The sequence below is a fragment of the Trifolium pratense genome, linkage group LG2, assembly GCF_020283565.1.
Source record: "Trifolium pratense cultivar HEN17-A07 linkage group LG2, ARS_RC_1.1, whole genome shotgun sequence".
NCBI classification, from domain to species: domain Eukaryota; kingdom Viridiplantae; phylum Streptophyta; class Magnoliopsida; order Fabales; family Fabaceae; genus Trifolium; species Trifolium pratense.
The window spans coordinates 218,225-242,782 of NC_060060.1; the positions used below are offsets into that span (position 1 = coordinate 218,225).

Below are 24,558 nucleotides of genomic sequence, written 5' to 3' on the forward strand. Positions count from 1 at the left end.
TACCATTACTATCTGATAAAAGAATTTGGGAAACGTTTCAAAGAACTTACAACTAGTATTAATTTTGTGGATTAGTGTTAGAGATGGAAATACTTAAGAATATTTATTAGTAGGAGTCTATACTATAGTATGCTCTGTTTATGTTCTGACTTCACTTATCTTTTTTAACAAAAATGACGCTTTTATGTTTGTTTTTTTTCGTAAAAATTATTTTAGGCACCAAACTAGACTGTTAAAAAGTCTTTGTTGGTGGGTGACAAATTGATCTGTTTATAAATAGTATATTTTTTTTAATAGAAAATATTACTCTCCAAAATAGATTAATATATTGATAATTACTTTTTTTTAATGTAGTATTGCAAAGTTTCTTTCAACTATATGATTGAGAAATCTCATGCGTTGGTGTCCTCGAGCATTTATGGTGTGCCCGGTGGGTAAGGGTCAGCTCGCCTACACAAGCTCGTTGGCTTGTGTACCGAGCTTCTAAGCTCGGCCCAGAACACCCGTGTTTGAGAGTTTCTTTTGCACTCTGACTTTCTTTACCTTAACCAAATAACTAAACCTAAATTCAAATATATAAAATCTTCGTCTAAACTTATATATTGACAACAACAAATATTCAAGTTTATATAATATAATAAGAAAATAAATGTTCAAGAAAATATTAAATAAGAGGGACAAAAACTAACAATAATTTTGAAGAGACACAAACCTCACCAAGAAAAAGAAAAACAAACCCAAAACAAAAGGACCAAGCAAAAAAAAAAGTGAACCAAACAATAGACTAGAAAATTGGGACTAATAAAGTTGGAATAAAATTTCACCAAGTGAATATGTAAGAATAAACTCCAAGAAAACGAGAGATGAGTAAGTAGATAAGCTATTTGGAACCTTAAATTGCATAAAACATAGTAAGCAAAATATGCTATTTGATACATAATTTTCAAAAAATGAGAACACGTGGAACAAATAGTCAAAACCACCATATATGAATCATATTCTATAATCAAAACTTTTTTTAACATTTCTCATGAGCAATATTGTCTACAAGTATAATTAGGTATGCCTCCAACTCTTATTGAAAATAATAAAATAAGGGATACATCAAAAATAAAAAACAAAGTGACATTTGACTATAAAATTGCAACTCATATAAAGAAAACTAAAATTTTATATTATTACACTAATAAAATAAAAAATGATACATCCTTTCAAACTTATGAAATATTATAAGAGATCTATTACATTAAAATGTAAACAAACTACGATATAAATTAATAAAAAATCTAATATTTCTAAACAACTTTTTTTTTACTCATATACTAATATTAAATATAATCATATTTTAAAATAATATCTATTATTTAACTATATGTGATTATAGTTATCGCAATTATTATTTTTTATTTATAAAAATATTTTAATTATATATTTTAATCAAACCCGTGCGGGTTTATCCCTAGTATTTTAAAAAACTAAAGTAAAATTTTTATGGTTTTCCTTTTTTATTTTGGAGCACGTGTTCCGCAAAAAATCTCCACGCTCTCGGCACTAGCACTAGCAGTACAGTATTGATTAGAAAATTAAAATAAGCATTCTAATTTCCAATTATTTCCCCCCAAAAAAAAAAGATAAGGTGGAGAGATAAAAAAAAAAGACCGTACCGCGAGCGAATCCAGACCCTGTCTTCTAATCAGAAACGGACACTTGTATGGGTCCTAGATCTGGGCTTAACGACCCAATACTATAGTCCATAACCCGAGATTGACCCTTTTACTATCTTCTAGGGTTTCTTACTTCCAGGGACGGATCCAGACATTAAATTTTGGTGTGGCTAAATATATGAAAGATGTTCGAATTCAAATCACTAAAACGACATACACTTCAAGCTTAACAACACCAAATAATATCAATATTTTTAGTGACTTATAAATGACTCGAAAACAATATTATTAAACTCTAATAGATATTCACCCAATTAATAATGGGGGATTCTAGTGTGGGTAAGTGGATGATGTCTCCCACTGGTGAAGACTAATTTTCCACCACTAGATGTGTTGGAAATACAATGAATGGTGTGGATGATTTACAGGGAAATTGTTGCTACAGTGATTTGTAGGTTTTTTTTTAATTTATCTTTTCTTTTATAAAATTTTAAAATTTAAAAAATTTAAAAATTTAAAAAATTTAAAAAATTACAAAATTTAAAAAATCGTCAATAAACCCTAAAATCGGCTGAAAATCCAAAAAATAGGTCGAAAAACCAAAAATCGACCGAAAACCCAAAAAATCGGCCAAAAACCTAAAATCGGCCAAAATCGAAAAAATTGACTATAAACCCTAAAATCGGCCGGAAACCCGAAAAATCGTCAATAAACCCTAAAATCGGCTGAAAATCCAAAAAATAGGCCGAAAAACCAAAAATCGACCGAAAACCCAAAAAATCGGCCAAAAACCTAAAATCGGCCAAAATCGAAAAAATCGGCCAAAATCGAAAAAATTGACTATAAACCCTAAAATCGGCCGAAAACCCAAAAAATCGGCTGAAAACCTAAAATCAGCCAAAATCTAAAAAATCGACTATAAACCCTAAAATCGGCCGGAAACCCGAAAAATCGGCAAAAAAAACCTAAAATCGGCCAAAATTAAAAAATCGACTATAAACCCTAAAATCGGCCGAAAACCCAAAAAATCGGCCGAAAAACCAAAAATCGACCGAAAACCCAAAAAATCGACCGAAAACCTAAAATCAGCCAAAATCCAAAAAATCGACTATAAACCCTAAAATCGGCCGGAAACCCGAAAAATCGGCAAAAAAACCTAAAATCGACTATAAATCCTAAAATCGGCCGAAAACCCAAAAAATCGGCCGAAAAACCAAAAATCGACCGAAAACCCAAAATCGGCCAACATCCAAAAAATCGGCCGAAGAATCTAAAATCGTCCCTAAACCCAAAAAACTCAATTTTTTCGGATTATCGGCTGATTTTAGGTTTTTCGGCCGATTTTAGGATTTATAGTCGATTTTAGGTTTTCAGCCGATTTATGGTTTTTGACCGATTTTTCGGTTTTTCGGCCAATTTTTGGGTTTAGGATCAATTTTATTAAAATAAATAAAATTAAATGAAGGAAATTCAATTACATTACCCAAACAAAGAATTTTACAATTGATGGAATTTCAACACTTTATCCAAACACTGAAATTTGAAAATCAAGGGAATTCAATTGAATCAATTGAATTGCTTAGTATTTAAAATCCCTTGAATTTCTAGAATCCCTCATCCAAACACACTCTAAGTTTTTAAAATCAAAATATATATAAAGAAACTGTATTAATTTCAAAACTTGATGCACCTTTATTATTGTAATTGTAAGGGTTAAGAAAAAACCAATTTTATTTTTACGACAATTTTGTAGGTTGAACAGACAACATTTGGGTTTTAATAGGTGGCCCATTTATGTTTTCACAATACTAGCCCATTTAGGTTGTTATTTAATTGAAGTTATTTATTTTAGAGTTCTACTTTTCGCACCCCAGGTATACATGCACGCCTCCTGGTAATTCTAATTTACCCCTCGTTACTTAGGAAGCGAGTGTATAAAATTGTAAAACTGGAACACTGCACTTCGCATGCTAACTCGCGAATGTGTAAAACTGCAAAAATTGAAAAACAACACTTCACATTATAGGATGCGAACTAATTTACCATATAAAAATTATTTTTTTGTTTCCTTCATTTTTTTTTTGGTACAAATGTCTCCATCTTACATGGCAGTTAAATTTTTTCATAGATATCTTTATCTTTTCCATTCATAGAAAATTCAATAACTTCTTAATCTACTTTAAGCAAATCATTGATGTATAGAGATTACACTTTTTTTTTTCTTCTGTTTCTTTCTCTCCGCAATCTCAATAAAATTGATGCACCAAATAAGGAAGCAAATTATACACATAAAGACAAATATAAATTCACGTTAAATAGTAAAATGTATTTTAGTTTCCATTCTAGGTAGTGAACTGTGTTTTTTTTTTCACAACCATAACCAAAACTTTGATCCTCTGTATCATTCCAAATCTCATCAAATGACCCATCTAAACTTTCATCTGGGTTTGAACTACCACCTCCAACAGAGTAGCTAGGTCCCCCATTTGATATGTCAGTACCCAGAGTTTCTTCTCCTATGCCCTGCAACGGTAGGGAATCAATATCACTGTTAAATCTTTGGATATGTATGAGTTTTAATATCTAATAATAATTACAATATTATATTCTCAATTAATAATTACCAAAGAGAAAAAACCGGAACAACCTCTAATAGCAGGTAAAAATCACTCTTCACGGGTGTGAGATATGTTTCACTCTCTCACCCTAGAATCTGCCCAACACCAAATGCTAAAGTAAAAAGAGTGACTATACAAATAGGCAACCAGTGCATCAAATACTAGTGCAGACCGATGCAGCATAACGGCATAATCATGCATAAAAAACCTACTCTATCAGCAGAGTTAAAAACACAGCATAACAGAAGACTATATAAACAGTATAACGCTCTGGAAATATTAGCTTTCGACCCACACAAAACTAATCAGCTACATACATTATTACTCGAAGGCACTGGAAGCGGAATGAGCTTCAGAATTTTAAGTTTTAGTGCTTCTATACTGTAAGGTACACAAGGGTAGTCAAAGGTTAGACAAAATGTACAGCATAGGTACTGAAGACGTGCCTCGAAAGAGCTATCATGGGCATGGCAAGTGACATGGCAGCTAACAAGGCTCAGTCTAGCGTGGGAGAGTGAAGTAGGTCTCCCACCATGCGTGACTTTGTTTTAACCATAGATTCAATTATGTCATACCATAATATTCTACACCACTCACACTATATCACATATTCTCTACTTTCACAATTGTTTCTCTCTCCACCGTCTCTATCACACTCACAAAATCCATCACAACACACTCATTGGCACCTTCACCACATCACAACAATATTTGACAGCAGCAAGCAAGAATAAACTTACTAAATCTTTAAATATATTTTCAATAAGAACACCATTCAAAACTCAAAAGTCAAGAACATCACCATCTCCAACAAAGATCCAACAAAGAACACACTACTTCCTGGAATTTTTTATATTTTTCAAACAATGAAGAAGGGGAACAACATGATAGTTCATTGAAATTAAAGATTTAATCTTACTATAATTTGTGTGATAAAGATTCAAGCTTCAATAATTTAAGAAAGAAAAAATCACTACTTCCTTGAATTTTTTATTTTTTCAAACAATGATAGTTCAATCTTGACAAGTAAGAATTGAAATTAAAGATTTAATCTTACTATAATTTATGTTATAAAGATTCAAGCTTCAATAATTTAAGAAAGAAAAAATGAAGGTATGTGTTCAAATTTTCATTTTGTGTATCAACCACTCCAATGTTTGAAACCACATAATAAGTGTAACAATTCCCTGCGAAACCATCAATATGTGATCTCCATCGGGAGGCTCGGGGGGTGGTGTAGGAACGGAAGATGCCCGTGTCCCTTGGAACTCCCCGTGTTTCAATTGAAAATTGTGATCCGGTGGTTTTGGCGGTGGCGACATTAAGTTGTTCTAAACGGCTGCATTATTAGGTGGTTCAGGTGGTAGCAGAGGGTTCGATGCTGCAGCAACTGGTGTGGTGGTTTAGGTAGTGGTGTCTCATACCATTCTGTGAAAGTTGCAAGGCTTGTAAGGTCTGACTGAACCTGCTTCCCATTCCAGCCATTAACTCTAGCCACAGAGCCTAGAATTAAGCTAGTCCAAGAGGGCGGAGGCTAGGGTGAGGGAGCCTCTCATATAGCTCACGGGTGAACTACCAAAAGATTGAATCTGGACCATTCGTTGGTGAAAATGCATGATACATACGCCACACTGTATCAATGTCCCTCTCTTCTCTCTCTACCTTTACCTTGACATTTTTCTCAATGTTCATTAATGTTCTTTCCTAATACACCTAATACAATGTTTCAGAATTCAGATGCTTCCCCTAATGTTCTTTCCTTCATTTCTCTATTAATCTCACTATCACTTTTTTTTCTTCATTCAAATTCTAACACTTTCTACATCCTCTCAAGATCAATTTTTAAAAAATTTATTTTAAAGTTTTTTAATTGAATTGAAGGCTTTTGAAGCTGAAGTTTCTAAAAATTCATGATAATCAATGGAGTTTCAAGTCTTAAATCTATGTTCCATCACCTTGGAAATTTCAAGAATGGTCAATCACCACTTCAGAGGAATCAATAGAAGTTATGGAAAAGGTTGAAATTGACGAAAAAGTAGAGTCATAACAAATCAAAAAAATACAAAGAATAAAAAACAATCATGAACAATAATCAGGAAATGGAAAAAATACGAAGTAAAATAAAATCCAGGTTAACAAGAGCATGGAGAAGAAAGGGAAAAATATGGTATAAAAACTTACACTAAAATATATAGACCTCTAAATCTAACGGCCATTAAGAGTTGCCACTGGTGAGAGATATGATAGGCTCTCTCACCCTAGCATGAGCCGTCCAAGAGAGAACACATTGCTCACACATTTCAGCAAACACTTGGTGGGCAAAATTGAGTAAACCAGATTGTGCATAAAATTGTATTTGAGAATTCCAACAATGTAAGTTTTAAAGGGTCATTGCATATAAATTTTAGAGTGAAGACTCATTTTGATCCTCACAAATTTTTTACCAGACAATTTAGTCGTTAACAACAATAAAATCCAAATTTTTTATATAAACAATTCTCCAAATAATATGTAGTTATATGACAAGAAAATTTTAAAATTTTGATTGAATGTTACTATTTAAAATACTATCAAAATTTAAAAAATTAAAACATAATAGCAACATTCACTTACTTCCCCTGAAGCAACGTTCACGAACAATGGATTTTGACTGTTTGGTCTACCCTCCATGACTCAAAGCCTACATATTTAACAGACATAGCAAATGTTTAACCATCCCTATTTCATAAACATATCTATGAAAATCTTTATGAATTTGAGGCGGATTCTAGCGTGAATAGTCGACAAAAAATGAAGGATTTAAGGGAAATAATTAAGCCGGATAAACTTACCTCAAAGAACCTTCCGTTGTCTTCACTTTGCTCTGCTTCTCGATCGATCCAAACCAGTTGTCTTTGCTCGGTGGGGGGAAGGAAGAAGATGGAAGGATTTGTAGGAGCAACGCGGTGGATCCTGCGGTGGGGGAAGGAAGAAGATGGAAGGATTTGTAGGAGCAACGCGGTGGATCCTGCGGTGGGGGGAAGGAAGAAGATGGAAGCAACGTGGTGGATCCTGCGGTGGATGGAAGGAAGAAGATGGAAGGATTTGTTAGGTGAGAAAGTATTTGTCAATTAATAATTAATAATTAAAATATTATATTCTCTATTCTCAATTAATAATTAATAATTACTTAAAAAAAAAATAAATACAGGAACAACCTTTGATAGCCAGTTGAAATACTCTCTCACCAGTGAGAGATATGTTATAGGTGTTCAAAATAATGAGTAATCAGGTTGATCAAACTAATGAGTAACTAATTGGTATAGGTGTTCAAAATACTACTAAATAGGGGTATAGAAAAGAAAGAAGAAAAAAAGTGGTCAAAAGTGACACTGTGCACACAGAAACATAAGGCCAAACGGCCCAAGCCCATAAGAAATATGTGAAACCCTAAATAAGTGTCTTATTAATTGTTATGATGTATTGTAGAGAACAAAAGCTGCCGTCATTTGCTATTCTTCTTCTTCAAACTTCCTATGCTAGTATCGTTTTGCTTCTTCTTCATCTTCTTTGGTTTTAATCTTTCTCGTTTTTGCTTCATCATCCTGTGTTTGTTATTCTAGTTTATGTTTTTGTTATTCTGATTTATGTTTTTTTTTTTATTTTTCATGCTCATTATATATTATGTATATGAATAAAATACTGAAAATTCTGGTGTGGCTATAGCCACACTCTGCCTCTATATAGATCCGTCCCTGCTTACTTCAGTAACTTAACTACCTAACACGCAAAATTCCCACTCCACTCCTTGCCGGTTGCAACATCTTTGATTTTGGTCGACCACGGTAGGAACTTACTTGCAGAGAGACACACGTGGATCGGACGGTCTGTATTCACCTACTAAAGTAACTGAATCCTCCTCATCCTCGATTATCACAGGTTGGTCCCTTTCCTCGATTATCCTAGCTAGGGCACGCCTCTTCTCTCTCACTCTCTCTGCGGCCTCCTCTCAGATTTGCGCCGCTACGGTACTTTCACTGATTCTTCAATTTCCATCGTTTAATTCTTAATCATATTCATATTATTCATCGTTTATATCTATATATTTTGTTTGATTTCACTTTCGAAGTTCTTGATTGTGCGATTCATATGAATTTCGTGATTCATATCAATTTGTATATAAGTTCTGTACATACAATCTATATATCTATATATCTATAACAAACCAATGTGCCCTGAAAAAACCTAAAATACCCATATCTAAAAATTTGACACCACATCAAAAAACCTAAAATGCCCCTAACTAACAAAAATCAGAAAACAATGTCTCTCCTAAATTTGGTCTTAATTGAATACCACAAAATTTGTTTACATTTTATAAAAGTCTTGATTGAATACATCAAAAAAATTTTATTATAAAAAAATATTTTAAAATCTATTAAAAACTCAATTCAATACACCCCCTAAATAAATAAATTATCAATGACAAATAATGACTACATGCATATTTATTAATAAAAAAATTATAAATTTGATTATGAATATTAGGGTTATTTAGTAAATTTGATTGATAGTAATTAACTTTATTATTAAAGTTAACTGGCCGTGTATGTGATAAAAGGGTTTAGTTTAATTTGGTCTTCAAAATAGGGTTTTGCAGATTACAACTCGCATCAACAAGCTGCTCAGTGCAATAACAATGGCTCCGACGCATCAAGTCAATAAGTCTCACAAGTCACGATTCTCTTCTAAATCTTCTCGCAATATTCACAAAACTTCTGTTAAAGGTTCGTATTTTTATTATACTAATGATTTTTCAGTTTTTCCATTCATTCATTATTATTAATGTTAGGTTTTTCAATTTAACTGTTTAGATAGACTTGCGATCGTAAAATCTGACCGTAATGTCGGGAAAGGTGCTCGTGCCGCTCGACTCCAGAGAAATAAAATGGTATTTCAATCTCTTTCTATGTCTCTCTGTTCTTATTTTTCTGTTATATTTACTTCCTCAGTAATTCATTTGTTATTTTACAGATTCGTGAACAAAAAAGGGCTACAGTTTTGAAACAAAGAAGAGAATTGAGTGGATCCAAATGTCCTCCGCGCCTAATTGTCAGTAAATTTTTACTGATTTCGACATTTATTTATGCATTGTTTCGATACTTAGTTTCATTAACTTCTTATAGAGTTGGCTCTTATCTATCATACAAGTATTTATCTACATGCTGTTTTTGTAACAATATAGTCAAATTATTCTGGAGAGTTTACGGAAATAAGCTGAAAAAAATGTCATAATCTGTTTTCATAAGCTCTCCCAATAAGCTGAAAAGATCTTATGAACACATCATAATCTGTTTTCATAAGTTCTCCCAAAAAGTATCACACATGCTTATGTTAGTAAATAATCTCAAATACTCAAGTTGAATACATTTTTTATTGTGCCCTCACATTCCTATTATATTTTTGTTCCTCCCAGGTACTTTTTGCCCTTTGTGCCACTGTGGATTTAGAATCACTTGCAGACGATCTTTTGTCATTGTTATCGAAACAATCTTCTGCGGTGCTGTCAGGGACAGTTTCTTCTTCTGAATATAGGACCAGAGTAACGGTAGATCTGACTTCTGTCTCATTCTTTCGAACATAGTTAATTTGTCGAGTCATTTGTATATACAACATGGATTGAGTTAATTGCTAAGAAAAACTTTTATGTTTAATATTTAACAATAGTTATAATTCTATCGAGTAATGAATTAAAAAATTTATACATTCTCAATTCTCATGTATTAGAAGTTGTAATATCGATACACACCAATATTGTAAACTGCAGGTACTGAAAGCACCTCATGGTGATTTACTATCCTGCATGGAAATGGCGAAGGTACTATATTTTTTTTTCCCGTTTCCTTCTTTTCTCAAGGATTTTGGTTTGCGGGTTTGGAAAATGTGGGTTGTGAGTGATTACCGTTTGACAATATTTGTGTTGTAGGTTGCTGATCTACTGGTTTTTGTGGCCTCTACAAGGTCTTTGTGTGAAGAAACTGATTCTTACTTCATTGATTCATTTGGAAATCAATGCCTTTCTGTATTTAGATCTATTGGTTTACCAAGCACTGCTGTCTTTGTTCGTGTAAGTTATACTGCCTCTTATTTTTGGACCAAATCGAGTAATTTATGTGAGCTTACAATTGTTTCATGAAGAAATTGAATTTTAATCATTTACATGTGCTCTCAGGACCTGCCGACTGAGGTAAAACAAAGAAATGAACTAAAGAAGATTTGTACATCTAGTCTTGCTTCTGAATTTCCTGAGGACTGTAAATTTTATCCAGCTGATACAAAGGATGATCTTCACAAGGTAATTATTTCACTCATCGATGGCTGTAAATTCTGATTGCACCTGCTAAATTTATCATCCATTGTATATCCAGTTTGGTTGTTTAAGCCTTCCACTTCTCTCATCTTTGTCATTGCAGTTCCTGTCGCTCTTTAAAGAGCAAAGGCTTAAAACTCCTCATTGGAGAACTCAACGATCTTACCTCGTGGCAAACAAGGTTTGAATTAATCAATTTGAATCTCCAGCAATTTACATTTTATATCTTATATTGCGCTCATCATGTTTACCACCCTAAATTACAGGTTGACGCAGTATATGATGGCAATTCTGATAAATGCACCCTCGTTCTCAGCGGTTACCTCCGTGTTCGTAACCTCTCTGTGAATCAACTGGTAATCAGCAAGGTCATGGAATAAATTTTAGTTGCATTTAGTTGTTTGATGTCTCACATTTTTTTTGTTCAGGTTCATGTATCAGGTGCAGGAGATTTTCAACTGTGCAAAATTGAGGTTCTTAAGGATCCCTTTCCTTTGAATTCAAAGAAAAACCAGGACTTAATGGATTCAGATGAGATGCAGGATGTGGAGGTAATGTAGTCTTACTTAGTTTTGAAAACAAGACTGGTTAGGAACTCTTAAAGGAAGTGGCATTTAAAGTTTTGAGGTTCAATCTGGTTTTGCACATTTATTATTTAAATATATAGCAGTATGTTAAAATGTATAATATGCACATTGAAGGTAAATCTAATAATGTAAATTAATATTGAATTATAACAATTTAAATTGGCGAAAAGATTTTTTTGTCATTCTGAAAAACCAACAGTTACCTCTTAATTTTTATATACTGAAATTTCAAACTAGACTGGTTAGGAACTCTTAAAAGTTGCGGCCTTCAATGTTTTGAGGTTCAATCTGGTTTTGCACATATATTATGTAAATTATAGCAATCCTTTTAAGGTTTTGAGTTTCAGTCTGGTTTTGCACATATATTATGTAAGTATTATATAGCAGTATGTCAAATGTTATAATGTATCATTATCACATGCACATGTTAAAAAGCTAAGTAAAATAATGTAAGTTAATATTGAAATATAACAATTTGACTGTTTTTTGTCAATCTGAAAACACCAACAAAGTTCCCTTTTAATTTTGATATACTAAAATTCCAAATCCGCTGTTTTGCAACACTTGGACATTATAATATTTATTTACTCATTTAATCTCGAACCATTTATTTATATTTACACGTTTAGTTTTTCCTCATTTTTCCTACCTTTTAATGTTGTAGGTCATTCGTACTCTAGTTCCAGATGCTGACAACCAAGAATCTTTAGTTGTTGAGAATAAACCCGATCTTCTTGCTGGAGAGCAGGTAGATAATGAAATATCATTTCTACTATTGCCATTTGTAAAATATAATGGTTGATTTATAAGCTTCAGTGTTTGTAATTTCTTAATTGACATCATTTTAATTGATCATTATAGTATTTTAAGTTCTGATGAGTAGCTTATAATTCAATCAGTTGTTGCCTATTATCTGATTTCACTGTTTTCAGCCTAGAATCAGCCCCCTTCCCCCAAACAAAGTGTTTTAACAAATTAGTGGGTGCATTATCTGAATATCATGTGTTTACTTTATTTGTAAGATTCTTTTGTTTAGTGTTTTGGTATGATATTATTACTTGTTGACAGACATGGCCAACAGAGGAAGAAATAAAAAAGGCTGCTGAAGATCGAAAGCAAAAAAAGATAAGAAAGAGGAAGCTTCCTGCTGGCACTTCCGAATACCAGGTATGTACTTGTTTTCTTGATTCACTTCTGATTGTTTTTCGGCCGACCTTATTGTATTTTTTAGTATGGAAATAATAGATATCTAGTATTTATTTTTATTTTCAGGCTGCATGGATTACTAATGAATCTGATGAAGAGGTGTCAGACAGTGACAATGAAGATGGTATGGTGTTGGATGAAGGAGATGAGTCTCCAGGTCAAGAGGGAAATGAGTATTTAGATCTTGATGGTGATGGAGCTTCACTAAGATTAGGAGATTCTGAGGATGAAACTGACAATGAATCAATGATGGTGAGCCTGTTAATACTTTTGCAATACTTAATATATTTACATATTTACCCTTAGACCTTTGACGTTGTTGCACAGTCTCTGGTCCTCTATCGTTCTATACCTTTAGCACATGATTACTATTTTGGGAATACAGGAAGTAGATACTAGAGAGAAGATCGAAGATGAACTCAAGGAACTTAAAGAAGCACATGCTGCAGATGTGGGTATGTTTTTCTTTTATGTTCTTATCGGTTTTTTTATAAAGGCTTGAAAGTTTGGTTTTCCTGTGCCTAATGTTGTATGTAAACTTTTTTTTTTTGTGTTTCTAGTTTATATCTCATGTCCTGCCTTTTGCACTTTGTTGGGAATTTGCCATGGATACCTATTGCTTTGTTTGAAATTTTGCAGTTGCATTGCTGATATAATCACATTCTTTTTGATTAGTCACTTGTTACTTGTTTGTTGTAGAGTATCCTGATGAAGTGGATACACCATTGGATGTTCCGGCTAGGGTGCGGTTTGCAAAATATAGGGGACTCAAGTCCTTCAGGAATTCTTCATGGGATCCTAAAGTATGTTTGTCTTTTGGAGATTCTTTATAGTGAGACATTGCTAATAATAACATACAAAAAAATAAAAATAATCTGACATTTCTAATAATATCAGGAATCTCTACCCCAAGATTATGCCAAAATTTTTGCATTTGACCAAAAGAATGCCAAATTTTTTGCATATGATAATTTTAAAAGAATCCAAAAGCATGTTCTTGCTAAAGCTTTAGAATTGGATGAAGAAGGCAGAGAGGACTGTATTCCAGTTGGCTCATATGCTAGGCTGCATATCAAGGATGTGCCCAGTGCAGCGGCTTCAAAATTATGTACACTTGCAAAGACAGCCCCGGTTACAGCATGTGGCCTGTTGAAACATGAGTCGAAACTATCTGTCCTTCACTTCAGGTGTGTATATGCTATATCATTTTTACCATATTTTCTGAATATACAAAAGATGTGTAACGAACTAAATTACTTGTTTTTTAGCGTGAAGAAGCACGAAACATATGATGCACCCATCAAAGCAAAGGAAGAGTTGATATTTCATGTCGGGTTTCGACAATTTGTTGGCAGACCAACTTTCTCTAGTGAGTTCATAAACACAGACAAGAACAAGATGGAGAGGTTTCTCCATGCTGGACGTTTTTCAGTTGCTTCAATTTATGCACCAATTTCATTTCCTCCTCTTCCTACAATAGTCCTAAAGAGAGTTGGAGAAGATGCCACAGTGGCTGCAGTTGGCTCACTGAAAACTGTTGATCCAGCTAGGATAATCCTTAAGCGTGTTATATTGACAGGGTATGTTTATTTATTGTTGCCAAGATCCATCACTTCAAAACTTTTATATAATAAATAAATTCGTTGTATCTCGATATATGTATCTTAGACTTAGTTTATCTGTTGGCATTAGTTTCCATAATTGTTAGTTATAAACTATAGTCATGATTTGTTTCCCCATTTATTCTTATTCTCTCTACTATTTTCTGAAACCCTATAATTATAATGTCAACAAAAACCATTGTGTATTACTTATTGGTTCTATTCTATGGTCTTTTTGGTTGATTTCTTTGCATGCTGAATCTGGAAAAAAGTAAATATTTTCATTTCAGACATTTATAATGTTATTCTCATGAGAACTTTTTGAACATTTTGTGGTGCAGCTACCCTCAAAAAGTATCAAAACGTAAAGCTTCTGTAAGACACATGTTCTATAATCCAGAGGATGTTAAATGGTTCAAGGTAAGAAACAATTTTCACCCAGTGTTTCCAAAATAATTGGATTTAACTTTGACGAGGATTTGTAGAGTATTGAAAAAACCATTCTCTGAGAATTATCCTCAATTATCACCCTAATGTGATTTCTTAATGTGGTGGTGATTGCAGCCTGTAGAGATATATACCAAACGTGGTCTTCGTGGCCGAATTAAAGAACCTGTTGGTACACACGGTATGTTATGTTCCAAACCATTACATTTACTATAAAATTCAGGCAGCTACTCATTTTAGGGTGAAATTGATTATTTATTGCTTCATTAATGATGAACTTGCTCATTCCATGATTCTCATCACGACTCATTTATAATGTTTTATCATAATTTTCTTATCAATTGTAAAAAAAAAATCATAATTTGCTTATCTTGTGAAAATTATGGTTTCATATGGACTTTTTCTATGCCGTCAATTTGAATTTACCTCTTACCTCATACCTCAATTTGGTTTCATATGACTAGTCTGATAAATTACAATTAGATCTGCCCCATTATTGGATATTGATTGCAATCATTGTTTGCCAAGGGAAATCTTCACTATTGGAAACACAACTGTACCCATTTATGATTTTTTTAATGCTCAGCTCCATAGCTGCTTGGAGATTTATTATACTCTTCTGTGAGAGTTATGCTGTACGTACTGTCTAGTGTCTAGGTTTATTAGAATTTTTATACATTGCGTAGATAAATCTAAAAATGCTACTAATTAAAAGGGGTGGATGAGATTATCATGAGTGTGAGATGAGTGATGAACACTAAAATAAATAGAAGCCGAGAAATGATTTCCTTTGGATTCCGTGGGTTGATAAATATGAACGTTAATCTTACAGAACTAATGATAATGAATTATTCGTTTATTGTTTTGTTGACTAAACATAAATTCCCTGTGCAAGTTTTTTTGGTTCATATTTCAGCTTGTAATCATTAGCATTCAAATAGATATGGGACACCTATTGATTGTAATCTGCTTGTTATTCAGGAGCAACGAAGTGCCTTCTCAACGGGGTTCTTGAACAGTGTGATACTGTATGTTTGAATTTATACAAACGTGCATACCCGAAGAGACCAACCCGTTATTTTCCTTTACTATAGATATTTGATGGGATGACAGTTGAATTCTGTTATTGATCAAGGAATTCAGTAGAAAGTCAATGTTATATTGATTATTGATTGGGAATGAAGCTTTGTTTGGTTCAGATTGACTTCCTTGAACGGAGGATGCAGTTTTGTGGCCGTTTATTTACTGAAAAAATGGCCAGAATACCTTGCTTGTTTGCACCTGAGAGAAGATAAATTAACATATATCATATTTTTGTTTTAAATTTATTTTGATATTTTTGGTATTTGCAAATACTGTGTACTAGGTATAATTTAAATCAGTATGTACTAGGTATTCGCATTATAATTCATTTATATCTTTATCATTATGGGACGGGATGAACTTCATGTCAGTTAAAGCTACTTATGCATGTTTGCACATTCTATTGTATTGTAGTTGTTGATTGGTTTGGACTTTTAATCAATGGTTATAAAAACATCTGTAGGCAGCAGCAAACCTATTCAACTTTGAAATGTTACGGGGTGAATAACTACATAGTATTTTGTTTTAAGCTGTGTATCTTTGTCACGCCACTACACGCGACTCTTGCTGGTGGAAAAATGACCGTGTGAAATTAGTTGTTGGTTGGATTCTAGTTTCCAACAGAGCGATTCCTTAGTAAGTTTTGGTCCCTGTTTGGATAAATATGTATATTAAGTGCTCATCATACAACTGCTTATTTGGATAAATATTTCCTTAACAAAATAATATATTGTTTTAATATAAGTTTTTCACAAGTTATCGCAGTTTATAAAAACAAGTTCTAGACGGTTTATTGGTGTAATAATGTTTTTAAATATTTTTTCAAATGGTCTCACAATGGTTTATATTAATAGATAAATTTTAAACTGTTTTTCATAATTGAAAGAGAAAAACGTTTTTCATAATTTAAACTGTTATAATTCAAGGTGCATAGAATAAATGTTGAATGTGATGCACAACAAAGTTTAGAAACTGATGCACTAAGAGGACCAATAATGTGGGCAACAATGCAAGGGGTTACGAATACATTGGTCTCTTTGTACTAGAGGACCACTTCATTACCCTAACCGATGAAGGTTTTTGGGTACATGAGTTTTTCTGCCGCCATGATGGTCCGTTAACTAGACTTTTTGCATGCACCACAGCGTAGTCTCCAGGAAAATATAATACTTAAACTTTATCTAGTACCTCTAATAGACTTATTCTAAGATTCAAATCTGTAATTTGTTACAAATTTTGGTGCTTTTAAGAGGTTTTTACTTTACGAAAAATTCTCTCCCCCCTAACGTTTCTTTGATCCCCTAAAATTCCAATTTCACCCATGCATAAAAAGTTTGAAAAATATTTTTCGAACTTTTTCTAGTGCAAAATATTATTTTCAACAATTTTTTTTTGAAAAATACTTCCGAACTTTTTTCATATGGATAAAATGTTAAAATTGTAATTTCCGGAGATAAAATAAATTTGGGTGGGAAGAGAATTTTTTGATGTTTTCTCTTTAGGCACCCCATGGTTCTTTTTCCCCTTTGAATTTTACTTTTTTGCCCTTTAATAAAAACTTCGACTTCAACGAACCAATTTTTTTTTGAATTAGAAAAAACTTTGGTTTCAGCAAACCGAAGTTTTTATCAAGAGCAAATTTGAAATATTTTGGATATAAAAAATACATTGGGACCTAAAGAGAAAATATCAAATTTTTTGACCTTACCCATATTGACGGCCCTAAAATTAGGCCCTAGCCGAACAGCCCAAAGTCAGCCAGCCCACACAACAATAGAAGGAAAGCGCGATTGTCCTATTTCTTTCCACAAACCCTTTCTTTCATCTTCTTCTACCATTTCGCTTTCTCATTTTTTTTTGCTCAAAGTTTAGTTTTTTCTTTTCCGCCATTACTTTAGTTTACTGTTATTTCAACTCAGTTTTATGGTTGTTTACAATCTCTGCTTTATTTTTTTATTTTGTTTCTGTTTTTTGTGACCCATTTTTGTGAAATTTTCCATGAATGATAATGCATGTACTGTGCTATGATAAAAACCGGTTTTTTTTAGATTTCCTGCATTATTATTGTTAAAGGAAATGTATTTCACATCCTAATATGCTCCATTCCAATGTTAATACCATGATTTAGGGTTTTCAGTAATATTTGATTTGATACACATAAATAAGAGCATGAGGTTTTTTTTTTCTTTCTTTTTTTTTTCTTCCGATTATTACTTGATTTGTCTATTTGCAAAAAGTAGTGTTGCTACATTTTTTAGAAAAACAAAGCAGTGTTGTATCAATCCTGTTTATTAATTTCTGCAACTAAGTGATTGATTTCAAGTGGTTAATGAGCTCGCAAATCATTCGGGACTCGAGTTTCATTCATGAGTAGAATTATTTTTGGCCATGCTTTATTTACCTTAATCAGACTCTAGACTACCGGCCCCATTTCCCTTAGAACCGCATAATTCTGTTTGGGTCATGTTAACTAATGCCCCCATTTCCTTCAATTTCCTTAATCCCTATGAGTTATGAGGGTTTTGTGTTTCCTTTTTGCTTACGAAATTCATTCTATATAACATGTTGTCATTGCAATAGGTGTTTCTGTTATGCTTAAGAAATCTATACTTTATAACATTAATATTCTGTGGCAGAAACTCAAATATCTATAGTGCATTGGCCCGGAGACAGCCGTAAAGTAGTATAATATGTTACATTTAGTGTCAATGCATCTCGTGGATTGTAAATGGTTATCTGCAAAATCTTCTTATAGCAGTAGGCTTGGTTATGCCCAATGATGATATGATCCTCTGCATAATATTCAAAGTCTTTCGGTCCCGTCTGCCTTTCTTCACACTGCCATCACTATTGACTTCTTTTTCTTCTTCTTCTTTAACTCTGTCGTTGCCATCAACTTCATCATCATCATCATCATCGTCGTCATTATTATTATTATTATTATTATTTCAATTTTCATAGTGACAGTGGGCTGAGATGGCGGAGGTTGTGCTCTGTGTGCACTGCCTTGATGGATGTTGAGAGGCTTTCATGGATGTTGAAAACCTACACATCTAACAATATCTGAGGGCAAAGTAACCATTTTGCGTTTGGATAATCTTGTCAATTGCTTCGTTTGTTCACTTATTTTATATGTTTTCTTCAGGACTCTAGCTACCTGTCTTTGCCCTAGTTGAGGAGAGATGGTGAGAAGTTTAGGTGTTCTTTTCTGTCGAGTGTCTATTGATTTATCTAATTTACTTTCTCCTTCGTTTTTGCAGGTTGATTTGTCATAATCGGCGATTCACTTGTTTTCACTTGTAAGGGAACTATAGTAGTATAGTTGACCTATTTATTGTTTAGGGAGCCAATGCTAATTTTAACAGTTGATTTCAGTTAATCTTGGATGTGATATAGTTTAAGTTTGAATTTAGTGTTTCATATTCACTCGTGGCTTCCTCTCTATGGTTGTCAATCTAGGGCTCTCATTTTTGCTTACTAGATTTTTCTTTACAGTTTAAATTTAGATATCATATTACTTATGATTGTATTATCGCACTTGTGTTTCAATAATTACTTGGGTTTTTGCTGTTTTATTGTCATCATCAAATTCGTCCAATATTTTTTTTATCTTAAACTATTGAATAGCTCTCAATTTTCACTTAGTGTAGATTTTTTTACCATCAAATTGAACTAATTTTACTTGCCTTGGGACAAATTTGCATATAATTTCTTCTGGATAAGCCCGATGACGAGTTTTCAATGCTATATATGGTACTCTGAACATCATTCACAGTTTTTCCTTCCATTTCCTACTTTCTCCCCACTGTCATTACTACTAACTATGCTGCTTCTACTGTTGTTGTTGTTGTTGTTGTTGTTCTTGTGTTTCTTCTTCTTCTTCATTTTCTTCTTCTTCTTCTTCTTCACCTTATACTTCTTTTTCTTCTTCGTCTTCTCATTATCATTGTTGTTAGTACGATTACTGACAGTGGGTAGAGATAGTAGAGGTCGTGTGTGGTTCTTTCATTTTTCACTGCCTTGATGGATGGCGAGAGGCTTGTATGGATGTTGAAAAAATACTAACCTAATACCATCTGAGGGCACATTTATCTAGCTTGTTTTTGAAAAGTTTTTTTTGAATGATTTCTATTTGAAATTTTTGTTTGAGATGTTAATTTCATGAATCATGACCATTCTTCCCGTTCTATCAGGTAGGTATCTGTTTGTCTCTTGATTCATATGTCATTTAAATTTCTGTTTTATCTCATCTTCCTTTAGGTATTTGTTTGGCTTTATTGATGTTGAAAACGTCTAACCTAATACCATCTGAGGGCACATTTTTCTATATTGTTTTTGAAAGTTTTTTTCAATGATTTCTATTTGAATTTTCTTGTTTGATATGTTAATATCATGAATCTTGACCATATGTCATTTAAATTTCTGTTTTATCTCATCTTCCTTTTTGTATTATTTTAATTTAATTACTCATAATCCATAGCAGATTGGTTTTAACCAATCTACCTTACCAACTATTTTTAATCCTTCTATCTTTATACATGAATAAAAGAAACAACTGTCATCCCCTCCTAAATTTAGACGCATATGAAAATGATTGACCGATAAAATACAGTGCCCATGTAAATCTGTAAGAAGATGAAGTTCCTGGGAATGCTGTTACGCTTTATTCCTCTGCCCAAGGCTGGTTTAAATAGAGAGGATACAGTTAGTTCTTTCCTTGAACTAAGGAGAAAATAGTTACAAAGGAAAATAAAAGGAAACAATAGAAATATCTAGAATCACCTAGAAACTTTTAGTACTTCACATATGTAGTTATATATGCTTACGTTCTTAATTACATGTATATTACTTCATACATACTGTTCAATTTATTAACCTCTGAAAACTATATATAGCATTATAAATTTGATTCTCGAAGATCCCTGTCTACTGTTTTAAATAAGTAGTGTTATATAAACCCCATTAGCTAATTTGTTTTTCTGTTTCCTATTGTTCTGTTATTATTTTTCGTTTATCTTTGAAGTAATTAGTGAAAATTTAGCAAGATTTTTTCTATGATGCCCAATGATGTAAAAATTAACTATTGACCGGCTACATGGGTTTGTTCATAACTCTACTTGCACCTCTCTGTCTCTCTCTCTCACTCTCTCTGGATATATCTATCTATCTATCTATCTATCTATTATGATGCAAGGAAGTTGTGAATGAAGCCATGTAAATGCCGTAGATGATATTGTTTAGGTATGAGTTCTGAGGGCTGTGTTTCCTTTTTTCTGTCAATTCAGCTAAGTGACAGTTTTTGCAAAAAGGGGTTTCTGCTATGCTTAAGAAAGCCATACTATTTTGTCACTTGTGTTTTAATTATTATTTGGTTTTTTGCTGTTTTACTGTCATCATCAAATTCAACCAAATTTTGTTTATCTTAAACTATTGAATGGCTCTCAATTTTCAGTGTAGATTTCCTTATCCATTAAAGAGAACTGATTTTACTTGTTCAATTTTCCTAGGGATAAATTTGGATATACGAGTAATTTCTTACGGATATGCCCTATGATGAATCTTCATTGCTAGAAATGTTACTCTGAATATCATTCATAGCTTTTCCATCCATTCTGCCTTTATCCCCACTGTCAACACTACTAACTGTGCTGTTGCTGTTGCTGCTGCTGCTGTACTTCTTTTTCTTTTTCGTCTTCTGGTTTTTATTGTTGTTATTGCTACTACTGACAGTGGGGTAGAGACGGTAGAGGTTGTGTGTAGTTTTCTCTTCCGTGCACTACCTTGATGGATGGCGAGAGGCTTTTATAGATGTTCAAAAAGTACCAACCTCTAACATCTGAGGGCACAGTGGCTATCTTGTGTTTGAATAACTTTTTCAACGATTTCTTTTTTTAAATTTTTGTTTGATATGTTAATTTCATGAATCATAACCATCATCCTTTCAATTCTATCAGGCATGTATCTGTTTGTCTTGATCCAGATGTGATTTAAATTTCTGTTTTGTCTCATCTTCCTTTGTGTATTAATTTAATAATTCATGATTTGTAGCTGATTTGTTTTTACCAATCTTCCTTACAAACTGTTTGTTTTTAATCCTTCTATCTTTTCAAATGAAGAAAAGAAGCAACCATCATTCCCTCCTAAATTTACATGCATATTACATTTATTGACTGTAAAAATAAATGTGACCATGCAAGTCCCTGGGATTTATTTTCGTAGATACAATGCTAAGTTACTATTTTTTTTCATTTCTGATTACCCAGTTTATCTATGTCCAACATATAGTGTTAATTCCACAGTTTATCTGTTATTATTATGGTTATTATGGATTCTGTGTTTTTGCTTGATATAAAGTCCAAAAGTTTAAATAGATAATCGAACCCAAAATCACGAATTACTCTTTTAGCTGAAATAGTGAATATGTAGCAAGTTGTTTTTTATGCTATGATGTAAAAATAGACTATTGAGCTGTTACATGGTTTTGTCCACAACTTGACCTGCACCATTACTATAACTCTTGATTCTGTTATAAGGTGCAAGAAGGTTGTGAATGAAGCTAGTTTCAAAAGCAGCGAATGATTTCTATTTCGCTATCTGAGGGCTTTGCATTTATTTTTTCTGGCAATCTTATAGGACTTATATGCTTACATTCTTAGTTACATTTATATCATTTCATAGTACTGTTTAATTTATTAACATCTGAAAATTGTATATAGCATTATAAATTGGGTCTTGCTAACATGTGCCCTAAGGGCATATATTAAGGAAACCAAAAGTAGTATTTTGACTTTTAAAAAAATTAATGCACGACTTTTAAGATGAATATTTCTATATTAAGTTCTTTAACATGTGCCCTTAGGGCACATATTAGCTTTTTCCTTATAAATTTGATACTCAGGACTCTGACTGCTGTTGTTTTAAATAATCAGGGCAAGCTCCTAGGAGAATATGATCATATGATGCATGCCATAGAAAATTGAAGCTGTTCTGTTTCCCTCTTTGCGATGTTTGCGCAGGACAATTTACTTAAATATCTGAAATTCCTGATTTGTTTTATTGGCTGTTACGGTAACAGCCTTTAGGATCTTACGGGCAATCAAGTAGAGTTTGCCCTTTGCATAACTTTTAGATTCTTTCTACCTTCGTAATGTTTGGTTTTTTATATTTGTTATTTTTAGATTTTGTTTGATACCTTATGAGCAATCAAGTAGCTTCCCCTATGTTTGTAAGGTCTTATATCAGGCCTTGTATTATCTGAATTTTAATGCTTGTTGACAATTATAAATTATAAATACTAGGGTACTAAGCATTTGTGAAGGAATGCTATCACACTGAGAAGTAATGACCAGTACAATGTTGCATAAACTGTTTTTGGTCTAGTGGTAAAAAAATAGGTCTCGGAGCCCCTTTAGTGTGCCCTTGGTCGGAGGCAAACATAAAAACTGTTTTTTGAGTCATAAGATCTTCTCTGCCTGAATTGAGGCATGGTCCTCTCACCATAATGACTGGTCCTGTGAATTAAGCTTTTTCTTGGTTTTTCCCTTGATTGTTTGTACCTGTTTTAACGATTAACGGTTTGGTTTGTACTTTTACACTTTCAAACTTTTGTATCTAACTTAAACTGCTTTTCTCCTTTTCTTCTTATGACAATGACAATAAATCTCCTTGATTCATGCTATCAATTTCAAATCTTTTCAATTGAGTGCTTCAACTTTGGAATCCTTCAAAGGTCAAGGTCAATATGCTTGTTAAGAAAGTGATGGTAAAATTGAATCATGCTGTCTTGTTGGGGAACTATAGGGAATAGGTCTGGTGGTGTTGGTTTTCTATAGGAAACAATCAATTGATGGGCCCTCCTTGAAGACCTCTGTATGTTTTTGATATATCTTATGGAAGAATAGTCAAAAAATCCATACTCCTGATTCTTTTGTTAATTTATTTATGTGCATGAATGTATACCTAGTAGCTTGTAGCAATATTTGACAAATAGAAAAGGATAATATTGCTTAAATTAAGTTTGAAAAATAAGTTTGGTACCAGAGAAACAAAGTTAAATTATTTTTGTAGATGACAATGTGTGCCCTTTTTTATTTGATTCCTCGTTGTATTGAGAACCAATTGATGAATGATATGAAATAAGTTTGTTTAAAAAAATTAGAAATAGTTAGGAGTCTACTTGTATTCTAATCTGTATCTCTAATTCTAAAAGAAGAAAGAGAAAGTAGAAAGCTAGGGGTTAAGTGTTTATAGTGCATAAGAGGAAGTCAGTGTTTGTGACTGCATGTAGTCGGAGAGATCATAGTCATCCGAGTCGTCCGATTAAGATTGAACGGTTCAAATTTTAAAGTTTAAATATTTATATTTTAAAAAATTAAAATATATGGATGCAGTAAGTAAATATCTAATTCACATTGTTCATCTAGATCCTTCATTCATCAATTAAAAGAGAAGATATGATATGAAGCAATTAAGGGTCCAAATGTTTGGTTTTTCACCCCCCCCCATACATACATCCAATCCATGAATGGGATGCTTTCTTGTGTATGCTCTGACGTGTTGAGTTTTGAGACCAATTGTGGACTAAATCCCTAGCAAAAATTTTTAATTAATACTCTACCATCAAATATTAAAGTTTGTTTGGATGATAAATTTCAAAATCCAAAAGAATTTATTATTAAAAAAAATCCAAAAGGATTTTAAATTTCGTGTGCAGCCTCCACTGAGGGAGCCTATATTTATTCCAGTCCACTGTACTATAATATTCTAAAAGGATTTATTTATTTTGATATTTGTAATTATATAGTATTAGTTAGCAATCAGCAATAATATGTTAAATATATCATATCATTGGTTGCTCATTATTTTTAATTTTTAAATATTAGTATAATATTTAACTAAAACTAAACATTTGGCAAGCCTTGAATGGCTCAAGACACGTTTTCTTTCTTGACAACATTGGTATATATGATTGTAAATATTTGTCTTCATATGCGATGTGAAGCT

At 32.7% G+C, this 24,558-nt stretch overlaps 1 protein-coding gene and 2 long non-coding RNA genes across 6 annotated transcripts; 2 read left to right on the top strand and 1 right to left on the bottom strand.

Annotated features, from left to right (window-relative positions):
- Window positions 1-4,037: 4,037 nt before the first annotated feature.
- Window positions 4,038-7,357, bottom strand: LOC123907127. Its single transcript, XR_006809161.1, has 3 exons — window positions 7,114-7,357; window positions 6,896-6,962; window positions 4,038-4,187 (listed from the first exon to the last, which is right to left on the bottom strand). It is a non-coding gene; the product is annotated as an uncharacterized LOC123907127 (long non-coding RNA).
- A 395-nt stretch (window positions 7,358-7,752) lies between these two features.
- Window positions 7,753-16,046, top strand: LOC123907125 (pre-rRNA-processing protein TSR1 homolog). 4 transcript variants are annotated; one of them, XM_045957233.1, is made up of 23 exons: window positions 7,753-7,803; window positions 7,988-8,106; window positions 8,201-8,289; window positions 8,912-9,048; window positions 9,136-9,212; window positions 9,296-9,373; window positions 9,738-9,869; window positions 10,089-10,139; window positions 10,248-10,388; window positions 10,494-10,616; window positions 10,735-10,812; window positions 10,898-10,987; window positions 11,060-11,182; window positions 11,883-11,966; window positions 12,287-12,385; window positions 12,491-12,676; window positions 12,810-12,879; window positions 13,124-13,227; window positions 13,322-13,611; window positions 13,693-14,004; window positions 14,367-14,445; window positions 14,590-14,653; window positions 15,454-16,046. In XM_045957233.1, the coding sequence occupies exons 4-23, from the start codon at window positions 8,961-8,963 to the stop codon at window positions 15,564-15,566; spliced, it is 2,382 nt and encodes a 793-aa protein (XP_045813189.1). In that variant the 5' UTR covers window positions 7,753-7,803; window positions 7,988-8,106; window positions 8,201-8,289; window positions 8,912-8,960; the 3' UTR covers window positions 15,567-16,046. The 4 variants fall into 4 exon arrangements, with proteins under 4 accessions (XP_045813189.1, XP_045813187.1, XP_045813188.1 ...); XM_045957231.1 differs by lacking the exon at window positions 8,201-8,289 and having other exon boundaries at window positions 7,988-8,200; XM_045957234.1 differs by lacking the exon at window positions 7,753-7,803 and having other exon boundaries at window positions 8,053-8,106; window positions 8,922-9,048.
- A 1,239-nt stretch (window positions 16,047-17,285) lies between these two features.
- Window positions 17,286-23,477, top strand: LOC123907128. The gene is made up of 2 exons (XR_006809162.1): window positions 17,286-20,796; window positions 22,485-23,477. It is a non-coding gene; the product is annotated as an uncharacterized LOC123907128 (long non-coding RNA).
- The last annotated feature ends 1,081 nt before the right edge of the window (window positions 23,478-24,558 follow it).